We start from the raw sequence: 18,986 nt of genomic DNA on the forward strand, positions 1-18,986 counted from the left end.
AACCTCTCTCCAGCCTTGGGAAAATCATGTGATTCTGTGGCCAAAAAACAAAGCCTCCCCCTGGGGCTACTTCAGTTACACTTCTGTATCAGAGTAGGCGGTGACACTGCAGTCACAAGGAAACCAAGCGCAGCTGCCACATCCACTGAGGACTGCTCATCACAGTCACCCAGGACACCGGGCTGATGGGGACTCCACCTCCTCAGGGCTCCATGGCCTCCGGGACAGAGGAGGGCAGTGTGGCCGGCTCCACGCTGGCTCTCAGCCTCTGCCTGGGAGTATTGTTCGTTACTTCCGCTTGCCAGTCCCCACAGAAGGCAGGTCACATAGCCACACTTGAGTTGCAGTGGGTAGAGAAGCACCCTCCTTCCTGGTGACCAGAACGATGTTAGCCCTAGGGACCCACCGGCTCCTGACAACTGGCCCTCGAATGTGCAGCCAACGAGCTCTGTGGCTGCAGCGCTGTGGGGGTCAGTGTCCCTCTCAGCGGGCCCGTTAGCCCAGACCTCAAGGGGCCCAGACTTTCTGAAACTTCAGACCAAGACTGAAGGAGCAACGTCTTCCTATATTTTCATACAAAAGTCATAACAAGGAATAGAACTATGTGGGGACTGTTCAAACCACATGGAAAAGAATGTTAAAGCACATTCTTCCAAAGAATAACTGATGTGATGCCAATCACTGATTCACTGATTCACGTGGCAAATCACACAGGACGCCCACCACACTGTGTCACATGGCGCTGAAGACACACTAGTGACGTTGAGGACAGACACGCGCAGCCCTCGCACAGCCCTCACCTCACGGGGAAGATGGTGTGAACTCCACACACACAAGTACGTGTGAAGCCACAGCTGCGACGGGGCTACGGGAGAACACGGAGTTAGAAGGGAATCTGGTGGGATTTCACACACGCGGGAGACCAGCGAACATTTCCTCCACTGTGACCATTAATTTGGAGATGGAAGGAAGTGGGAGACGGGTGGGTCTTGCCAAAGGAAGAAAGCATTTCCCGGGAAAGAGAGAGGCTCAAGGTTCAAGTGTGATGAGAATGGAGAAATGTGCTGGATTTGGTGGCATGAGGTCAAGAGCTGTGTCTGTCACAATGGGCAGAAGCCAGAAGAAGCCACGGAGGAGGGAAGATGGAGGGGGTGAGGAGAGACCCCTGGCTCCAAACCCTGGCTCTGCAAGCGAGGGCGGATGGGTGCCGCCCGCGGAGAAGTGAGGCCAAGAGAGGGGTCAGTTTTGTGGGTCACAGGGGAGCTTTGAGCGTGTTTCACATCCAGCCAGGAGGAGTCAAGCAAAGGGAGGAGTCGAATATCAAAAAAAAAGAGAATAAGTAAGTAACAGCACAGCTCCTGGGAAGCTCTCAGAACTTGGGGTTCAAAGCTGGGAGAAGGCAGGACACTCCATCGTGAAGGAGGGGAAGGTGGGTGCCGTTAAACAGTCACCCACACATCACTACCTGTCCCATAGCCCTTCCCCACCTTGTTTGTAAAACTCCCAATTTTTTCCCAGTACTACACATAATTAGGGGAGCCTGGGACCCTTTCCAGACACCGGAAGTAAATGTTGATTTGTCTACACCACCAAAGGTCAATTGCGCCTCCCCGGCTAGTGGTAAAAATTAGGCAAAGACACGTGGTGGGCGTCTGGGGGCCCCTGCGAGAGCCTCTTCTCACTATGTGAAAAAGACAGAGGCAAGAAAATAGTCTCTCCACTCTTCGTGTCCACGTTCACGTGTCCCAGTGTGCCACCCAGAGCTGAGCGAGGCTGGGTGGGCAGTGGGAAGAACCGGCCCATTCTGGAAGCTCCTATTACACGGAAGGCCCGACGTCCATCATGCGTGCAACGCGTGTCCCCTACTGTTTAGACACTTTTCTGAGGCTTTCTGCTCTTTGTGTCTGAAAGCAGCTTAACAGACCAAGCACTAACTGCGCATTTTAACTTATCCATTAAGTGGACCCCACAGACGGCCGTTAGCTTGGTGCGAGCTACTCCACACACCAGAAAGGTCCCACCGTTTAAAGCTCATTATGTTTTTTTCTAATTAAACGATTCAGAGATTACACAAATTGGACTAACCGTCTCCTAATTAGTCAGCGTTATTTGGGTTGACGTTAGTTAGTGTCTCATTGTCAGCTCTTCCTCTGGAGTGTAATGACTTAGAAGGTGGCTTGGCACGTGCTGAGCGGTGGTGGCGGGGCCATCTCAGTGAGGCGTTTTCCTCACACGACTCTGAACATGACTGAATTCCAGGAGAGGACAGAGCTGCACCCAAACCTTCTTGACTTCAGAAGAAAATAAAAGGATGACTGAAGATGGACTGTATCCCATGTCACGATAGGTGACCAGCAGAGTAATGCCTCCTCACAGCCACGTCACTTCCAGCGTGTCAGCCCCTGGCTTTCTGTCCCTTTCACGTTCATCCTATTTCCCACAAACCAGGCTTCCCATCCTGTTCCGGAACCACTTAGCGCAGGACAAATAGAGTTCAGTGACTTTGAAGCGTCACCATGATACAGGTAACCGAGGGCACTCAGTTTCCTGAAAATACAGTTTCTCTAGCGGGGCATCGTGATTCTGCTTGTCTCGCAAGCCAAAGACAGACACCAACAGAACTCCTTAAGGGTCTCAATGTCAAGTTAGTTCTCAAGAATGAGCCTTTATGACCAGGAGCCCTGGAACATGAGACTGTGCTTCCGACACGTGCAGGAAAGAGGTGCTCTGGGGAGGTGAACCACGGGAGTCAGTCAGCTGACGGAAAACCACAGGACTGAAGGCAGACAGCGATGTGGGCGATTGCGAGTGTAGGCTTTGCTCTGTGGCTGAGCTAAAAAGAAAGCAATTCGAAGACAGAACCGGAAAAACAGGAGCATCTTAGAAATCTGAGCACAGGTCAAAACGCACAGTTAGCAGCCATGTTGGGCTGTCGGGAAGAGTAACCTCAGAGCAGCTGTGACTTCTCTGTATCTCTCGGTTCCTGACGCTTGCTTGCCGTGTCCCAAAGCAGCTGACCTCCCCTCTCTGCACAGCTTCTGGGACTCCGTGGGCTGACTTGGAAGCCCTGAGGACGAGCTTCCAGACACTGGGATAAGGGAAGCTTGAGGAGGCCACACTGTCCATCTAGCTCCTCGTCCCAGAAAAGCAAACATTGTGTGAAGTCACCTCCCAGCAGCAAAGGACAGCCCGCCGTCTGCCTAAAATGACTTAGTTTACTTATTACTATTACAGTGCTTAAATGCACACAAAAAAAATACTTAAACTGTTATTTTGGGTTTTAAGAAAAAAACAAATCTTTTGGTCATTTTTTGTCATGTCAAGGAAAAGAATAAATTATATTACTAGTGATTTAGAAAATACAACAGGACACACGGGTAAAGTGTTCAAAATGTCAAGAGGAAGAGGAAAGCTAATATATTAAGACACAGTCTTTCACATTTGTGAAACACGTCACAGGAAAGAAAAATGGCAGAAATCAACAATAAATGGCAAAGTTAAGAGTGATGGATTGCCTCAGGCGGAGCAGGGACGCTCGCTGGCCAGCGGGGTTCGGGGTACATAATTACACACACAGGGTCGGGGCCCAGTCTACTTAAGGGAAGTGAAAATGGGGCTCACATGCTAATATTGACCTTTTACAGAAGATAAATGCTTTTCTCAACTACTAACGATTGGACACGCACTCTCACTTCCTTCAGGTCGACACTGAGACAAAGCTGTGCGTTTTAGAGCTGGGCAGGAGCAGAGACGAGGCCGAGGGCAGTGACCTGTCCCCACACTCGGGGTGGAGGCAGAGCTGGGCTGCAGCCCCAGCCTGGCCCTCCGTTGTGACCTCTGTCCAGGCACGAGGCCTTGATGTCGGCACCCCTACCTTTCTCACTCGCCCATGCCTCCCTCGCCCACCTCATCTGCTCCCCCCATCTCCTCCTGGACCCTCCATAGGACCCCACTCCACTGAGCGAGGGTCCACAATTCCCCGGCCCTGGGCTGGGTACTCACATGTGTGACATCACTTAGCATCTCACACACCTGCATAGACACAGCCTCATCGCCTGGATAAGCAGACTGAGCCCGAGTCGGAAAGCTAGGAAGTGGCCGGTCTATGATTCCCAACCATGCTGTCTGATGTACCTGTCACTCCATCACTCCATCCTCCCATCACTCCATCCCTCCATCCCTCCATCACTCCATCACTCCATCCTCCTGTCACTCCTTCACTCTATCACCCCGTCACTTCATCACTCCATCACTCCTTCCTCCCGTCACTCCGTCACTCTATCACTCCATTACTCCATCACCCCACCCCTCCACCCTCCCATCACTCCATCCTCCCGTCACTCTGTCATTCCATCCTACTCCATCACTCCATCCTCCTCTCACTCCTTCACTCTATCACCCTGTGACTTCATCACTCCATCACCCCATCACTCCTTCACTCCACAAATTATTAAGGGCCTCCCACCTGCCAGAAATTCTACCAGGGACAAAGGCCACAGCCATGAGCAGAGCAGACCCACCCCTCCCTTATGGGGTTATAGCTCAGTGGAGCAAAGAGACAGTAATGCAGGAAGGACAGAGCTCACTATGCAGTCACAAACCATGACAAGTGTTAAGAAGGGTCCTGGTAGCGGAAGAGCGTGTGAGGGAGAGATGGGCAGAGGGGAAAATGTGTGACATAGGATCTGAAGGACAAGCAATAGCCAACTGAAGGGGACCCAGAGCATTGCAGAGGCCAGGGGGAGCCTGGGGCGGGGTTGGGGATGAGAGGCAGGCAGGCAGAGGCTGACAGAGCAGAGACCAGGAGGTGGCGGCACCGCCGTGCGATGCTCATGACCCACCTGGTCCACAGGCACCTCCACCTGCACGTCCTGGGCCTCCTCAACTTCCGGCACCCCTTGGGTTTCCGTGTTAGGAGTCTGGGCTTTATACACGTCACTTTCTGGAGAAAAATAACACACAGCGTTTTCAAACCAATGTCCATTGTACATTTTCTGACCCAAACCAGAGTTACAGTTCAGCATCCTCTGAGCTTCCTGTGTCACGGTCAGAAGGCCTGGACCGGGGAGCCCCAGGCCCTGCTGGCCAGCTCACCTCGTGTGCCCATAGCTCTGGCTTTTGCTTCAGTAAAGGCACTGGGCTCAGTGGGCTTAGATGTCTCCTTGTCTGTGTTACGTCCTTGTCCCCACAGAGACCCTGAACCCACTGCTCTGTCCCACCTATCATGGGACTCATCCCAGAGACGAAGTAGACTGAACATTTGACAAGCATGTGTCCAGTTAATTCAGTCAGAAAGAAACACAAAACAACCCACCTGACATCAAAGTCAGACTTTAAGGGCATGCAACTTCACAATTTCAAATTACTTCAAGAACTGTGTTCGAACATGAGTTTTCACAAACTATGTGCTAAAGTTGGGCTCACGTACTCAAGTTCATTGACAGATAAAAATCATTCTAATTATTAATAATAGCTTTACAATCGAATGTAGTAAATGCTTATAAAACTCCCAGGTTCTTGGCAAAGTCTATGCTCACCCTGGTCAGAAGCAACAGGTGACAGCAGAAGATAGAGAAGTGGGCGAGCCACTTCCTTCAACCCCCAAAAACACACAGATGGGGCCACTGACGAACTCCATGGTCCAAAATGGGACACTCCAACCACAGACCCATCCTGCATCTCCGTCAAGAGTCCTGGGCCTCCGTCAGCCCTGACCGGTCTGTGCTTGTCCTTCACTACCCTCCCCGGCCCTCAGCCCCCAGAGGACCGCCCCCTGCTCTCACGGTGAAGGGCAAGAAGGCAGCATTCTCCGGAACCCCAAGTCCCAGGTACACCTCTGCATTTGATATTATTACTCGGGCAACCATGGGGCAAACCCACTGGCCTGTTTGCAGATAAGGGATTTGCCCGTGGTCACCAGGTTCTGGGGTCTTAGCTGGAGCTGGAGCCCCAGTGCCCATGCTGCTTCCCACAGGGAGGTCTGGCGTGTGCCCACGACCCCAGCTGCTCTGCAGGCTGTGTTTCGCCAAGACATGTCACATGGTGGTTACATTTCCTGTTACTGCTGATTTAGAATTTCAGGTGGCATAGGTTCCACAGGCTCTAGTCTCAGAACCAAGCTGACCACGGTCAGGCTGTAGGCAAACATGTCTGCCAGGCGGTGAGCGTGGAGAGGGGACACGTCTAAACAGCCCACATCGAGGGCCGGCAGAGTGGCTCAGTTGGTTAAGAGCTCGCTCAAGAGTTTGAGCTCTCAGCAACAGCGGTTCGATGCCAGCCCGAGCTGAGCAGCCGCTAAGCTACCAATAGGTAGCAGGATGGCTCAGCTAAAAAAATAATAATAATAAATAAATAAATAAACAGCCCACATCCCCGCCAGTGCCCGGCACGCTCCAGGAGCTGGGAGGGTCAGCAGGGGGACAGGAGCAGGATAAGGCGCTCGGGCACCCCGGCTGCGGCTGGAGGTCAGCAGGAGTGAGAGGGCAGCAGAGGACAAAGCTGAGCTGCGCAGCAAGGCAATGAAAGCCAAGGCTGAAGAGGTTTTAGGACAAATGGCTTCCAAACGCATCAGATGCTGCAGAGAAGAGAGGGAGCCCCCCACAACCCGCGGCCTGGCACCCAGCCTGAGCCCCACTACAGGCGAGGTGCTGGTGCGCTAGCAGCAGTGGCAGTGACAGGTCCTGCATGTAAAATTACTTCACTTTAAAATCCTTTCGAAGTTTCATCTTTTAACTGTCTCTCACAGGCAAAAAGTAAACCCAAACAACTCAGGTGGCTTTTGTTTTCACGTCTCCTCCAAAGGGTTGATTTATTACTGGGTTGTTTCCTGTGCCTTTAGTCCTTAGAGAAAATGTCTCCCCCACCCCCCACCCTTCACCCCCCACCATATACGTGTGGAGAACAGAGTTTCTCTTAAATACTCCACTCACGTGGAGGGCGTCCCTTTCTCAGTGCTGGAATTCTGTGCCACTACTGTCCCCACCAAGGCCCTACGAGCTGAACATTTTATTAGTAAATAGACCATACGGGGCGTAGCTTTGCAGCATGAAACTGGTCCAAGAAGAACCCACTGTTAACATGGTCACGTTTTTATCTCTGACCACGAAAGGGACTGTCACAGTGTCACCTTACCTGCATCGCTGCAGACTAAAGGTTTTCCCACTGTTTTCTTCTTTTCTTCTTTGGCGTAAAAGACAGAATCCTGGGCATCAGGTGCAGAGCTGGCCTGTTGGTGGGGTTCTTTTCCTTTGGGGTCCTCCTAAGGCACAGATTTAGAATAAGAGTGTTAGAAACAGCAGTGTCTGCATCTTATCAGCTTTTTGGAAAAGGATCAGGGACCGCACGCGGCTCCTCGGTGAAATGGGGCATTTGGAGCCCCCCCCCAGCACCGTCTGGACCCCGCTGTTCCCTACATTCCTCATCTGTAAAGTAGCAAAACAAACTTCCGTGTGTCCCTCCCTCAGAGGGACATGGTGGCAGTGCCCACCAGGAAGGGAAGGCCCATCTCTTCCTAACAAACCGTGGCCTTGTTACATGGCAGGACGCCTGATGAACTGAGGGGCTGCATTAGACGGCAGAAAGGCGAGTCTGGTCTGAGGAGGTCCGCGCAGCTTTAGCGACACTCCTTAGAGCCTAATAAAAATGGCTGCTTACACAACAGCTCCAAAACTATCCGTGCTGGAACCTCTGAGCAAGACGGGACATCTCCGATAAAAAGCTTTAAAAATTAGATTAAATGAAAAAAAAATAAAAGTTTGTTTAGGGTTCCATTACAGGGGAACTCAGATTTCTAAAAGATCTATAGATAATAGTAATAACGCATAACTAGACCACAGAGAAAGGTGAGCTTAGCACCATCCCAGCTCTATAGCATAGAATAGAATTCTACCTCAATTTCAAATCTGTCCCAATTCTCTATTTACAAGCCATCTTTTTAGTTTCTTTTCTTTCTATCTTTATGGAAGGATTTGGAAGTGAATACAGGCAGAAGCATCTAACTAGATATTTCTCTTAATCAACCTGTGTCATGTAAGAAAGTGAACTAAAAACACCTACCTTGTACCATGGAACATGCGGCACATGATGCCGACTACCAGGGGTTCTTTCCTTGTGGAAATAAAAGTGTGAAAACAGTCCTCCCGTCCTATCCGAGAACCAAGCAAAATCTTGCTACCTATTTTAAGGGGCTTTCCCGCAAGCTGAAATCGTGTTCATAAGTATAGGAGACAGATCTTGGCAGAGCTGGTCTTAGAAACAGAGAGTGGTATGTGAGCTTGTGTTTTGGCGGCAGCTGGGGGTTGGGGTCCTGAAAACCTACATGATTCTTCTTAGCATCACTGACGTCTGCTTGGTGCAATCATTTTCCATATCTCTAGCCTCTAAGATAAAGCACTATGTATTTACCTTATTACCTCAGAAATATACTCAAAGGACAATGACAAACAAATACTACTCACCCTCATATGAGGGCACAGAAGCAGTCATGACACAGAACCCAGGGCACAGAGCAACCAAAACTGCCTACGTTTGCACCAGCCGTCACCCCAGGCGTGGCAGTAAGACGACATGAGATGGTCCCACACCGACCTGGGCACACACAGAGCTTACAGGGCGGCAGGATGGCAGGTGACAAGTGGGCACACTGTCGTTAACCCAATGTATTCTTTAATCTCATACTTTACGTAACAGACACTTATGGGAATGCAAGATTTTAAAGCACCTTATTTTTATTTCTATGAAATGCGGGGCAGACCACCTCATGCCCTCCAGACAACACTGACACACGGCGCGCAAACTTCCGGCTCCCCACCACACCCCCCTGCACTTGACTTTGATTCTTACCTGAGTCTTAGATGCTTTCAAAGAAGCTGTAAATGACTCTCTTAATTATCTTAATTATTTAAACAGACCAAATTGTAATGTAAGTTGGAAAAACTAAAAAGCAGGCAACAGAATATTTACATCATTCCACTTAAATGAAGAAAATGAAATAAACCCTGAAAAATACACGAAGACCTTACAAAGTGCCTGCAGACCCACACCTGTCAGGGTGACTAGGCTCACATGTCCCCGTGCCCAGCCCACGTGTGACAGAACTGGAAACAGACGCGAAGGGCCTGGGCATGAAGCCAGAGCAGTGGACGCCGTCTGAGAGGACGGCGTTGCTCAGAAGAGCAGTGCACGCAGACGTCACCCTGAATGTCCCCCCACGCCCCACCAGCTCTGTGCCAGGCACATCACCTCCTCACGTTTTGTCTCAGTGCCCTCCAGACAACACGGGACGGGACACGGAGCCCCTCGCGGGTGGCAGTGAGGCCTGCAGGACCCGAGGACCCAGAGCCTGCTGGCACACAGGGCTCGCGGACTGTCCGAGCCGAAGGCCTGCGCGTCGGTCGGTGGAGGGCTCGGACCCTGAGCTACGGCGAGCGCTCAGGGGTGATTAAAGGTGGTTAGAGATCGGCCTGTGACGTGTCCCTGCTAAGGCCAGAAGACACCAGACTCCGTCAGGTTGCTGTCTTTCCTTTTTCACAAGTACTTACTTTTTTCTTTCTCTGTGAGTGCTTCTCAATGTCCATATACTTTCTGAAAAAGAAAAGATAGTCGGCTTGAAATGCGTGAAGCGCAGCCAGAACCAATTTGATGTGGACCGCAGCCTTGGTTCTCAGGAGGGCCGGCCTGGGAGCGGGGAGCTTACGGTCCCCAGAGGACACGCGCTCGCACACAGCCTCCCAGCCTCAGGGTAGAACGGGCCCCAAGGAAGTCTGTTCAGTTTCCTGCGTGGAGCTCTTCGGAAACCTGAGGCTTTCCTGCCTCAGGATAAGGCCGCTGGGCGTCCCTCAGGCGTAAGTCTACGAGACAACAAGTCTGCAGGACACGCATCTCCTTCTCTCAGGGGAGAGGACAAGAGTGCCCCCGATGTCGTCTTCTTCCTTCCAGTTCCTTCGCGTCCACGCACACACGGTGCTGGACCCTGGTCACCACTGTAACCATCGCCGCTTTTTTCCCCAGGAGAGACTGCCGCCCCCCACCCCCCACCAACTCTGTAGTTTAGGTAAGGAGAACAGAGCTTTGTGCTGACGGAGCGTGGGTCGCCACGCCCGTGTCCTATGGCCAGTCCCGCAACTGTTTTGCACACTTAGGCTCTTGACCTCAAAGGTTCCCAGGGTCCCCAGAGAAAAGACAGTGGCCTCCACACGAGATCTCACTCTCCTTGTGAATATATCAGACAACAGTAGTCCCTCCGTGCCTAATTCTGAAAATCTAAAACTATATCACATACAAAATGAGAATATCTAATGAGAATAGAAAACTAGCCAATAGCCCAACTGGCTGTGTTTGGGGGAAACACGGGGAAAGCAAATTTTCCCAACGCAGGAAGGAAAAGAACGGATGTGCTCACTCTTGGACCTCGTGGGGGACCGTTGGGCACTGCCAGTAGGGGAAATATTTGAAGGCCTCCAGTCCTGCAGCCACATAAAAATAGTTGTCTTGCAAATCCTTTGAGTTTTCCAAAAGATGCCCGTTCATTGTAAATAGTCTGCAAATAAAGAAAGAAGAATTGGGCTGGAGGTTTCAGAACAGCAGCATCAGGGCTGAGGTGACTGTGTAGATGATGTGACCACTATGTGGGCGACCGATGCTGTCGTGAGCCAGCGTGACCCAAACGAGCTAATTAAACCCGGGGTGGGGGTGGGGGGAGTGCTCATCCAGGATTAGGCTCGCTTTCTATTTTTGGATTTTTAATTAAAGGATATTTTTAATTATGTACAAGTACTCAGAGGCCTTGAGAGCATTTTAAATTCTTGGTTGGTGTTCAATTAATTTTAACTAATAGCAGCTAAAATTAATATAAATTGGCTTATGCTGTTACAACAATACTTGAAAAGCAAACCAACATTTATTAGCAAATACTCTTTTTTATAAGCACCAAAAGACTGATATCTGTCTGCTTTTTATCCTGTGCCCTTCTAGGCTGGTAGTCACTCACTAATTCATTTATTTAAGAGACAATTCGGTTATTCCATGCTGAGCACCTCTTATGCACTAGACAATGAGGTGGCATTGCTTTGGATAAAAATAGGAATAAGAAAGTCACTGCTGCCCCAAAGTCAAGAGCGTCAGAACCTATAAAGACATGTGTGACCAGCAAAGGCCCAAGGGCGGGGCTTCTACGAGGAGCAAGGGGACGCTCGGGTGCAGGTGTCACAGAGGTGGGGGAATGTGCCGGGTGGGAGGGTGGGCAGGGCTTCCTCCTGTGAAGATGGGGTGCAGCAGGGGGGGCCTGTGCAGAAAGCCAGGACACAGGTGGGCGGCCACAGAAATGTGAGACGCAGACACAGAACTTGAACGTCGACTCCCAGAGCCTGCAACTCGAAGGACAGGCATTCATCGTTGACTCAGTGACTGGAGGTTTCCGTAGCAGGGCGGGTGAGCGCTATGTCTAAGCAACAATTAGCTGACAGCTGGGGGACGGGGGTGACGGGGAAGGACCTCCCCAAGAGGAGACACAGGGGACGGCCAGCACAGGGTGGAAAAGAAGAGGGGTGACGCCGGCACATGGACAAGGGAGAAGGCACAGAGCATATGCTCCCCCCATCAGTCCTCTCGGACACCAGCGAGCCTCGGAAGCACCTGCAAGGCTCGCTGACACGCGGAGGGCAGGGCCCCATCCTCGGAGTCAGACTCCATGTGCTCAGCTGGTACGATGTGCTGTCCCCAGGGCCCCATTTGGAGAGTTGCCGCCTCAGGTCAACCCTGGAGGCACGAGGACTTCACGCCGGGAGAGAACTGGGAGAGGCCACCGGAGGCAGCCCTGGGTGAGGAAGGGGCAGCTGGGACTCGGAGCACAAGGCTTCCAGGCGAGAGCAGCACTCTGAGTCCTGCTCTCCCGCCGCTGCCCTGGGACAGCCGGTGCTCAGCAGCAAGTCAGGGGAGCTCAGACACGCTCAGCAGGCGAGGGGCTGCGGGAAGAGGGGCTGAAGCTGCAGCCCAGAGCAGGGCGCCCCGCCAGAGCCGCTGCCCCGGGCGCTGGGGAGTCCGCTCGGAGGGGTGGAGCGTTCGGTAGATGCCACCGAGGCAGAAGTGTTGGAACAGATGGACCAAGAACGTAACGCGAAAATGAAGAACATTATAAAAGAAATAAAGGAAGATGTTATCAACATGAAACAACAACAAACCATAAAAAAACAAGTAGAAAAACTGACTTGAAACCAGAATGGTGGAGACAAAGGACACCCCTGAGATGGGGGTAGCGTGGACACAGGTAAGACACACGTTGCTGTGGGGAACAGGACACTGAGGCGTTCTCTCGGGAGGAGGTACAAAATGAGAAACAGGATACAGAAAAGCCAAGAATAAGAAGGAGTACAGGTGCCAATATGCAGATAATAACCCCCAAATAGGTCAAAAGCATGGAAGGGAAGAAACGTGTCTAGCAATAATGAAGATTAATCTCATGGCATTAAAGAAAGAGGGAAGGCCTCACATCGATGGTGCCTTTTAAAGAGGCAAGAAGAATCGTGAGTGCAGCTGACGGCCTGGGACGGAGGGAGGTGCGTGCCAGGAATGCACCATAGGCGTGGTGTCCTGGGGACCAGCGGGCCCTGCACACGCTCGGCTCCAGTGGCCTGGCATTCACCAAGAGAGTCCAGGTCTCCCCCCAGCCAAAGGAGGCCTGCACGGAGATCAGCTGTGTGTTCTCTTCATTCAGCGATGACACAAAATAAGCAAAAGGACAGGACTTCAGATGATTTGATGAAGGTGCTGAGTGACCTCCACAGCTGCCAACCACGGTTCAGACCCCCTGGGCCACGGGCCACCTGGCTGGGTCCAAGCCTGAGCCAACGGCTGGGGTCGCGCCCTGGAACACTTCTCCCCCAGGAGAGGTTCCGAGCCCACTCCTCGAGTGGGCAGGGTTGACATAAAGAGTAAACGAATTCGTTAGTGGGAAGGACTTTCTTGAAAGAGAAAATTCTGCTCGTGGAGACATGAGAGTGTGCCCCTGTGGGTCAGGCTCTGATCCCACGCTCATGGGCGAGCACGTGACAGCCTACATGTGACGGTTGCAGAGCTGCAGGATTCGCTGACGTGGGAACGTGTGGAAACGCACAACAGGAACGGCGGCGGCCAGCGAGGTTGTGCATACAAATACGTGTGTCTCGCTAGGAAACACTCGCTCACCACCAGGTATTTTTATAATAGCCTATCTCAGAAGGCGTGAGGGTTAGTGAACCAATTGTTTAGAAAACTGTCCTGTAACCTGGAAGGCATTGTAAAAGTGTCAATGATTAAATTATTATTTTTTTTACCATATAAGGATTGGGAATATAGTAGAAAATGTCATTTTTTTTAATCCTTTCCTTTATCAATAGACAGACAATTTGGCTATTTTCCCCAAATAAATGTACAGTCTGCCTTAAAGGAATTTTGATATATTTATAATCTTTAACAAGATTCTTTTTTAAGTGCATGTCACTGTTAAAAGACACCTCTGATTTTCAGCGGAGGCTTCAAAATCTCTGGGTGCAGAGCTTAGCCTGGGCATCCTGAAACCTGGTCCTTGGGTCCCAGAGGTCAGCTCAGCCAGTGTCCCCACCACCGAGGATGACAAAGCAGAGATTTACCAGCAGTCTCAAGCTTGAAGAAGCTTAAAATATAGTACGGGAGAGGTGAGAGACGGCAAGCCCACCTGTACCCATCATGGAGGTTGAGTGGGATAGGTGAGAAATCGTGCCCTAGGACTCAGCCTGCAGCCATACCCTCAAACACTAACTCTTCACATCCAACCCCACGACTTCAAATACCAGCCACTGTGCGGACACAGCGCTAACTCACTCCCGCAACCTGACTCTTACCCCATCTTCAGACTCACACAGCCGACTCGGCACATCGCCACTCAGGCGGCAATATCATCTCAAACCCCGCAAGCCCCAAAGTCAACTCCCCGGAAACACACTCCCCTTCCACCTTCCCCACCTCAGGAAATGTCACCACCATTCCCCAGGTACTCTGACCGAAAGGCTGGGAGCTGTCCTTCCCCTTTCCCTTCTTCCCTCCTTCCTTCCTTTTTTCTTTCTTTCTTTCTTTCTGACACAAGAAAAAGCCATAGCAGAAACCTCAGCTGGACCATATGGACGCTCCCTACGGAACGACACATGTAGCTAAACGCGAACCGCATCTCTAAGGCTAAACTTCAGCGGCAGTTTTATTCAAAAGCAACATCCCCAGTGATAATGAAACGATGTATATATTATATCGCTCTTTCTCTCCCACTAGTTGTACTTCTACAAATTTCTTTTAGTTCCAAGCTCTGCACTTTTCCTAAAGTCAACCACGAAGAACTAATTCAAGCCCAGGGAAAAACAAAGAAAAGTTTATTGATCTCATGCTCTATTTTCCCTCTAAATACCCTATTTCCTTACTCGCCTCTCCTGTATGGAGGTTCTCTCTCCTCCTTTCGCCGCTATTTTAGATGTGAAACTCACGATTAATTCCACGGTTGTCCCTAGCTTCTTGCAAAAATATACACTAGTCGATCTGCTCCGCACGCTTGTTCCTATCTCTTTAAGAATAATACACAAATGCTGTAACTGCATCTGGAGCCATCTGGGCACCTACAGTATTGACGTTCATACATCGAAGTTCCCTGAGCACTCAGGCCTCTCACTGTCCCAACAGTTTCTGTCCTACTCACAAGTGGATACATCAGTTTCATTGTTGGTGTCACAACTGTTGATTGTAAACCAATCTTTTATGTTTTAATTCACCTCCAATAGAGTTAATTGACCAAAAAAAAAGTGAACTAGGAGGAAACATTTTTGCTCGCCCACCCCAGTGCCCACCATGGGGACCACCCCTGTCTATAGAGGCAACCCTTGTAACATCAGCATCGGAGCACACGTCCTCACTTTTCAAGTTTAAAGATTTCTGTCTTCCCGATGCTGTCTCAGGTCACGCCCACGCAGGACAGTGGCCTTCTGTCACTCAGCGGTATCCCAACACCGAGGTCTTCACCTCCGGGCCTCTCTCTCCGCTCTAACCGCCGGGCCCCTGGTCTCAGACCCCAGGACTGTCCCGGATTCACTCCCCAACCAGCTCTGAGGCTGCCTTCTCCTGTGGTCAGCTGCCAACGGTCAGACAATGCCACAGTTCTGCCGGTGGGCCCCACTCCAGCTCTCAGCACCCAGTCCCACTGGGCCCTCTGGCTACTCAGCACCCTCCTTCCACGTCCCTCTGGCTGTCCCTGCGTCTCCTCCTGTCCCTTCACAAAGGACAGCATTTTCACCACCTGTCCTCCAGGTCACACCACCTTCCACCTGCTCAGGACCGTGCTCCCCACCTGGCCACCCACCCTCCAGTCCATCATCACGACTGCCGCGCCATCTGTCGTCCACACCAACAGGACCCAGTGGCCACAGGACTGCAAGGCGCTTGCCAGGCCTGCAGGGCCTTCGTGGTCTGGATCCGTGGCCGCAGGGCCAGCCTCAGGCCTCGCTGCTGCCTCACAGTAGTCCTGAGTCGTGTATAAGGAACAGCGCTTCCCCCAAGAGGCGTGCTTGTTCTCAGTCATTCTCCCCAGCCCCACTGAATGCTCACTGCACACCAAGCACTATTTAAGCACTTCACACGCATCTGGGAGTAGGTACTATTATGATTTCTAATTTTCTAGATGAGGGAACGGGTCTGCAAAGGTCAAGCGTGTGCCTGAGGTCACCGGGACGCAGGTGGCAGAGTCCTGGCAGGCTCCCCATCAGCCAGTGGCCACGGCTCCCTGCACCTCCTTCTACAAGAATCCATCTCCCCACTAACCGGCCAAGTCTGGCTCAGACTCCGGCGCCCCACGTGACTCCCCGACTTCCCTGACCACTGAGGGGCCTCGTTACACCAACCGCAGGGGCTGGGGGCTCGGCTCTGTGTGGTGAGGCCTCTTCACCACACCCGGCGTGGGGAAGACGCTCAGTAAGTTCTATTGAATGAACCATGAAAGAAACCCGTTAAAATCAGTGTGGTACAAAGACAGGAAGTACCGTCCGCCTCCGAGAGTTAAAATCAGAGTTAACGATGAGTCATTTAGACTCTGCTGGTCTGGGCAGGACATTCTCCCAGAAAAGCACAAAGCTGAGCCTCTGGGCCCCCCAGGCGCCCTCCAGGGGACAGGGCCTTACTTTCGCACACCCCCCAGAGGGAAGACCTTCTCTCCAATGGTGGCCAGCACATTACTCCACTCCGTCAGACTGAACTTGGGTACGATAATCCGTACAGGCGGGACCAATAACCGTCCATTTGTGAAAACACTGTAAGAATAAAAAGAAAAGCAGCCATTAGTACCTCACACATGAGGGGAAAACACTGAACAGTGAAGGGAAGACATGTAATTACCGGACATAAAAAGCAGAGGACGCACTCCTAGTCCACGCCCTGCCCTGCGGAGGGGGCAGGCCAGCTGCGTGGGCGCTTGAAGCCTGGCGACAAGACAAAACGCTGGGGGAATACCTTCTCATAGAACAGAAAACACCTGGATGAGCAGGACGAAACTCTGCTTTTTAAAAAAAATGTGCCTCCGCTATGGTGGGTAAAGTGGCAGAAAATTGAATCCATTTGGAAAATAAAGGGGGACATTTTGCCTTTAAAAATGCAGCTATCTTCCCTACCCATGGAGCCAAGACAGTGTCCCAAAGGAAACAACGTGCAATCCTCTGAAAAGATTGTAGAAACAATTGATTTCGCTCTTGCACCTTTAAGGCAGCTTTCAAAATGATCCCAGTGGCCTTACTTTATCATTTCTATGTGTCAGCGTTGGGGTACAGGGGCGGGGGGCTGGTGCAAACCCAGGGCTCTGGTGTCAGGAGGCTGTGCCACTCAGTCAAGGTTGTTGGGACCCGGCTGCGCGTCAGTGTCTGACATGGCCAAGCGCACTGCAATTGTGACAAATTCTGAAGCTCTGACTGAGAAACAGATACTGCTTTATATCTTAAAGAATTTAAATTCCCCTTTGGATGCCCCCCAGTAGGACGAAGATCTTACACCCCTTCTAATAGATATATCACAATAATTCTATTTTATACACTAAAGGCAATTTTAGTCACACCACTAGTCTCTTAGTAAAGGTCAAAGTACACACCCTATAAATCTTAAGATCCTGCTTAGCTAATAGTGTTTAGGATAATTGTTGAGTAGACATAGTCACTATAGGTAAAAGGATTAAAACACAGTTAAGATACGTTGATCTTTTAGCATAAGAAAAAGTCAAGCTGTACCCTGGAGCATAAGAATTACAAGGAAGTAAAACCCTGATCTAAACTATGTAAAAGAACTTTTTGCTGATGAGATAATGGTCAACTGCCCAATATAAAAAGGGGCATGCTGTAAACTAAAGTGAGACACTTCTCTTCTTGAAAAAGCACTCCTGTGTCTCCTTGAGTTTTTTCCTTTTTCCTGGCCGACTCCGCCTCCACCTGAGGGAACCCCTGGACGCCCGCGGGAGCTGGTCTCCCGCACAAGGCCACCTGGCAACAGTCTCAAACTCTTGTGACTCCTGTTAATGTTAAAATAATGTAAATATGAGGCTTATTTCTGTAAGTCTAGAAGTAATGAGTAGTATTTAACAACACGAGCTCGATTTTACAGTGCTGGCTCTCCGTTTTTTATGCTATTATTTATAGTTGTTGCTGTTTTATTGTTGTTGTTATTCCTAAAATGCAAATAATTTAAAATGGGAGAAGTACATCTTTTTTCAGAGTAAATATAAATTTTAATATAACATGCTTGTGCACAATGAAGAGAATCTGCTTTCTCTCTTAAAGCTCTGGGGACACAGGCTTCCACTCAGCCCAGGGCCCAGCTCCTCCCATATTAAAATCCCACCCGAAACAAACCCTTGAAGGGAATGTCCTGCGCAAGTTACATCACAGTTCATCCGTGTGATAGCACTACTCGTAAATATTTGCCAAAGTATTTCCACCTATTGGTTTTACTGAATGGTTCATGACAAGTATTTCCAAACATAGATTAATAGTAATAGTAACAATAATAAGAGAGAAATGTTTAAACAAGGTCATATTGTATTTTTGTCTAAACGTTTAAAGCTACTTAATATATATTCTCAACCTGAATTTGGGGACACGGGCAGTTATGGGCTGAATTGTGTGATCCCAAAGTTTGGGCAGCCCTAGCTGATGAATACACACATACACACAGACAGACATATACAGACACAGACACACGACATACACACACAGACACACACACACACATGCACACACTGCTGATGCAGCTAACCATGAGCGCAGTCTTCTCAGAACACACTGTGGTAACGGAGCCTGATGAGATGTGCAGGTCGCTCACCACTGACCCGTTCTGTCTACTCCGTGAAACCCAGCCCACGGAAATGAACAGAGATTTACATGTAAAGATGTTTCTCGTAGGATTAAGTACAAAAACAAAAATATAAAAGCAACCTAAATGTCTAAACATGGAGGAATGGTTAAATAAATTACTGCGTAGCCATACAATAATAACTGGTGCCGCCTTGGAAACTGCTTCTGCGGGATTTGTATTTATAGGGGACAACGATCAATTATAACTGATGCCGTGAAGATGCACGCCGGTAGGTGCCGAGGGAGCACAAAAGGAAACATCCCACGAGGCTAACAGTGCTTGTTCGGATGAGTGGGATAACGAGGGGCTTTGATTCTTTACACTTTTCTTTTTATAAGAAGCATATAAACATGGGGAAAACTACTTCTAAGAATTTTTTTGAATTTTTAAAGGTAAAGAAAAGAAATACATACTATATCCAATTTATAAATTAGGAAATTGCAGATTCAGAGATAGTGGCAGACTAAACACGTCTCCAGAAGTTTGGGGGTTGAACTGAAGAATGAACCAGGCACTCCTTGCCAGGTTTTAGGTCTGTGCTGTCCTAGCGTCACACAGTCCTGCATCTAAACCCCAAGAACAATGTCCCTGGAGGGAGAGGTAACGGGCGG

General features: G+C 50.2%; 1 protein-coding gene across 1 annotated transcript in view; it reads right to left on the reverse strand.

Annotated features, from left to right (window-relative positions):
- The window catches only part of DCDC2C (doublecortin domain containing 2C), a 90,637-nt gene that overhangs the window by 56,331 nt on the left and 15,320 nt on the right, over window positions 1-18,986 (reverse strand). The window contains exons 4-8 of the mRNA XM_019646280.1: window positions 16,164-16,292; window positions 10,400-10,537; window positions 9,540-9,582; window positions 7,132-7,258; window positions 4,842-4,942 (exon numbers count right to left, since the gene is read on the reverse strand). Of these exons, the coding sequence (XP_019501825.1) occupies window positions 4,842-4,942; window positions 7,132-7,258; window positions 9,540-9,582; window positions 10,400-10,537; window positions 16,164-16,292 (538 nt within the window). The remainder of the gene's footprint in view (window positions 1-4,841; window positions 4,943-7,131; window positions 7,259-9,539; window positions 9,583-10,399; window positions 10,538-16,163; window positions 16,293-18,986) is intronic.

This window comes from Hipposideros armiger, unplaced genomic scaffold, assembly GCF_001890085.2.
Source record: "Hipposideros armiger isolate ML-2016 unplaced genomic scaffold, ASM189008v1 scaffold_100, whole genome shotgun sequence".
In the NCBI taxonomy this organism is placed as follows: Eukaryota; Metazoa; Chordata; class Mammalia; order Chiroptera; family Hipposideridae; genus Hipposideros; species Hipposideros armiger.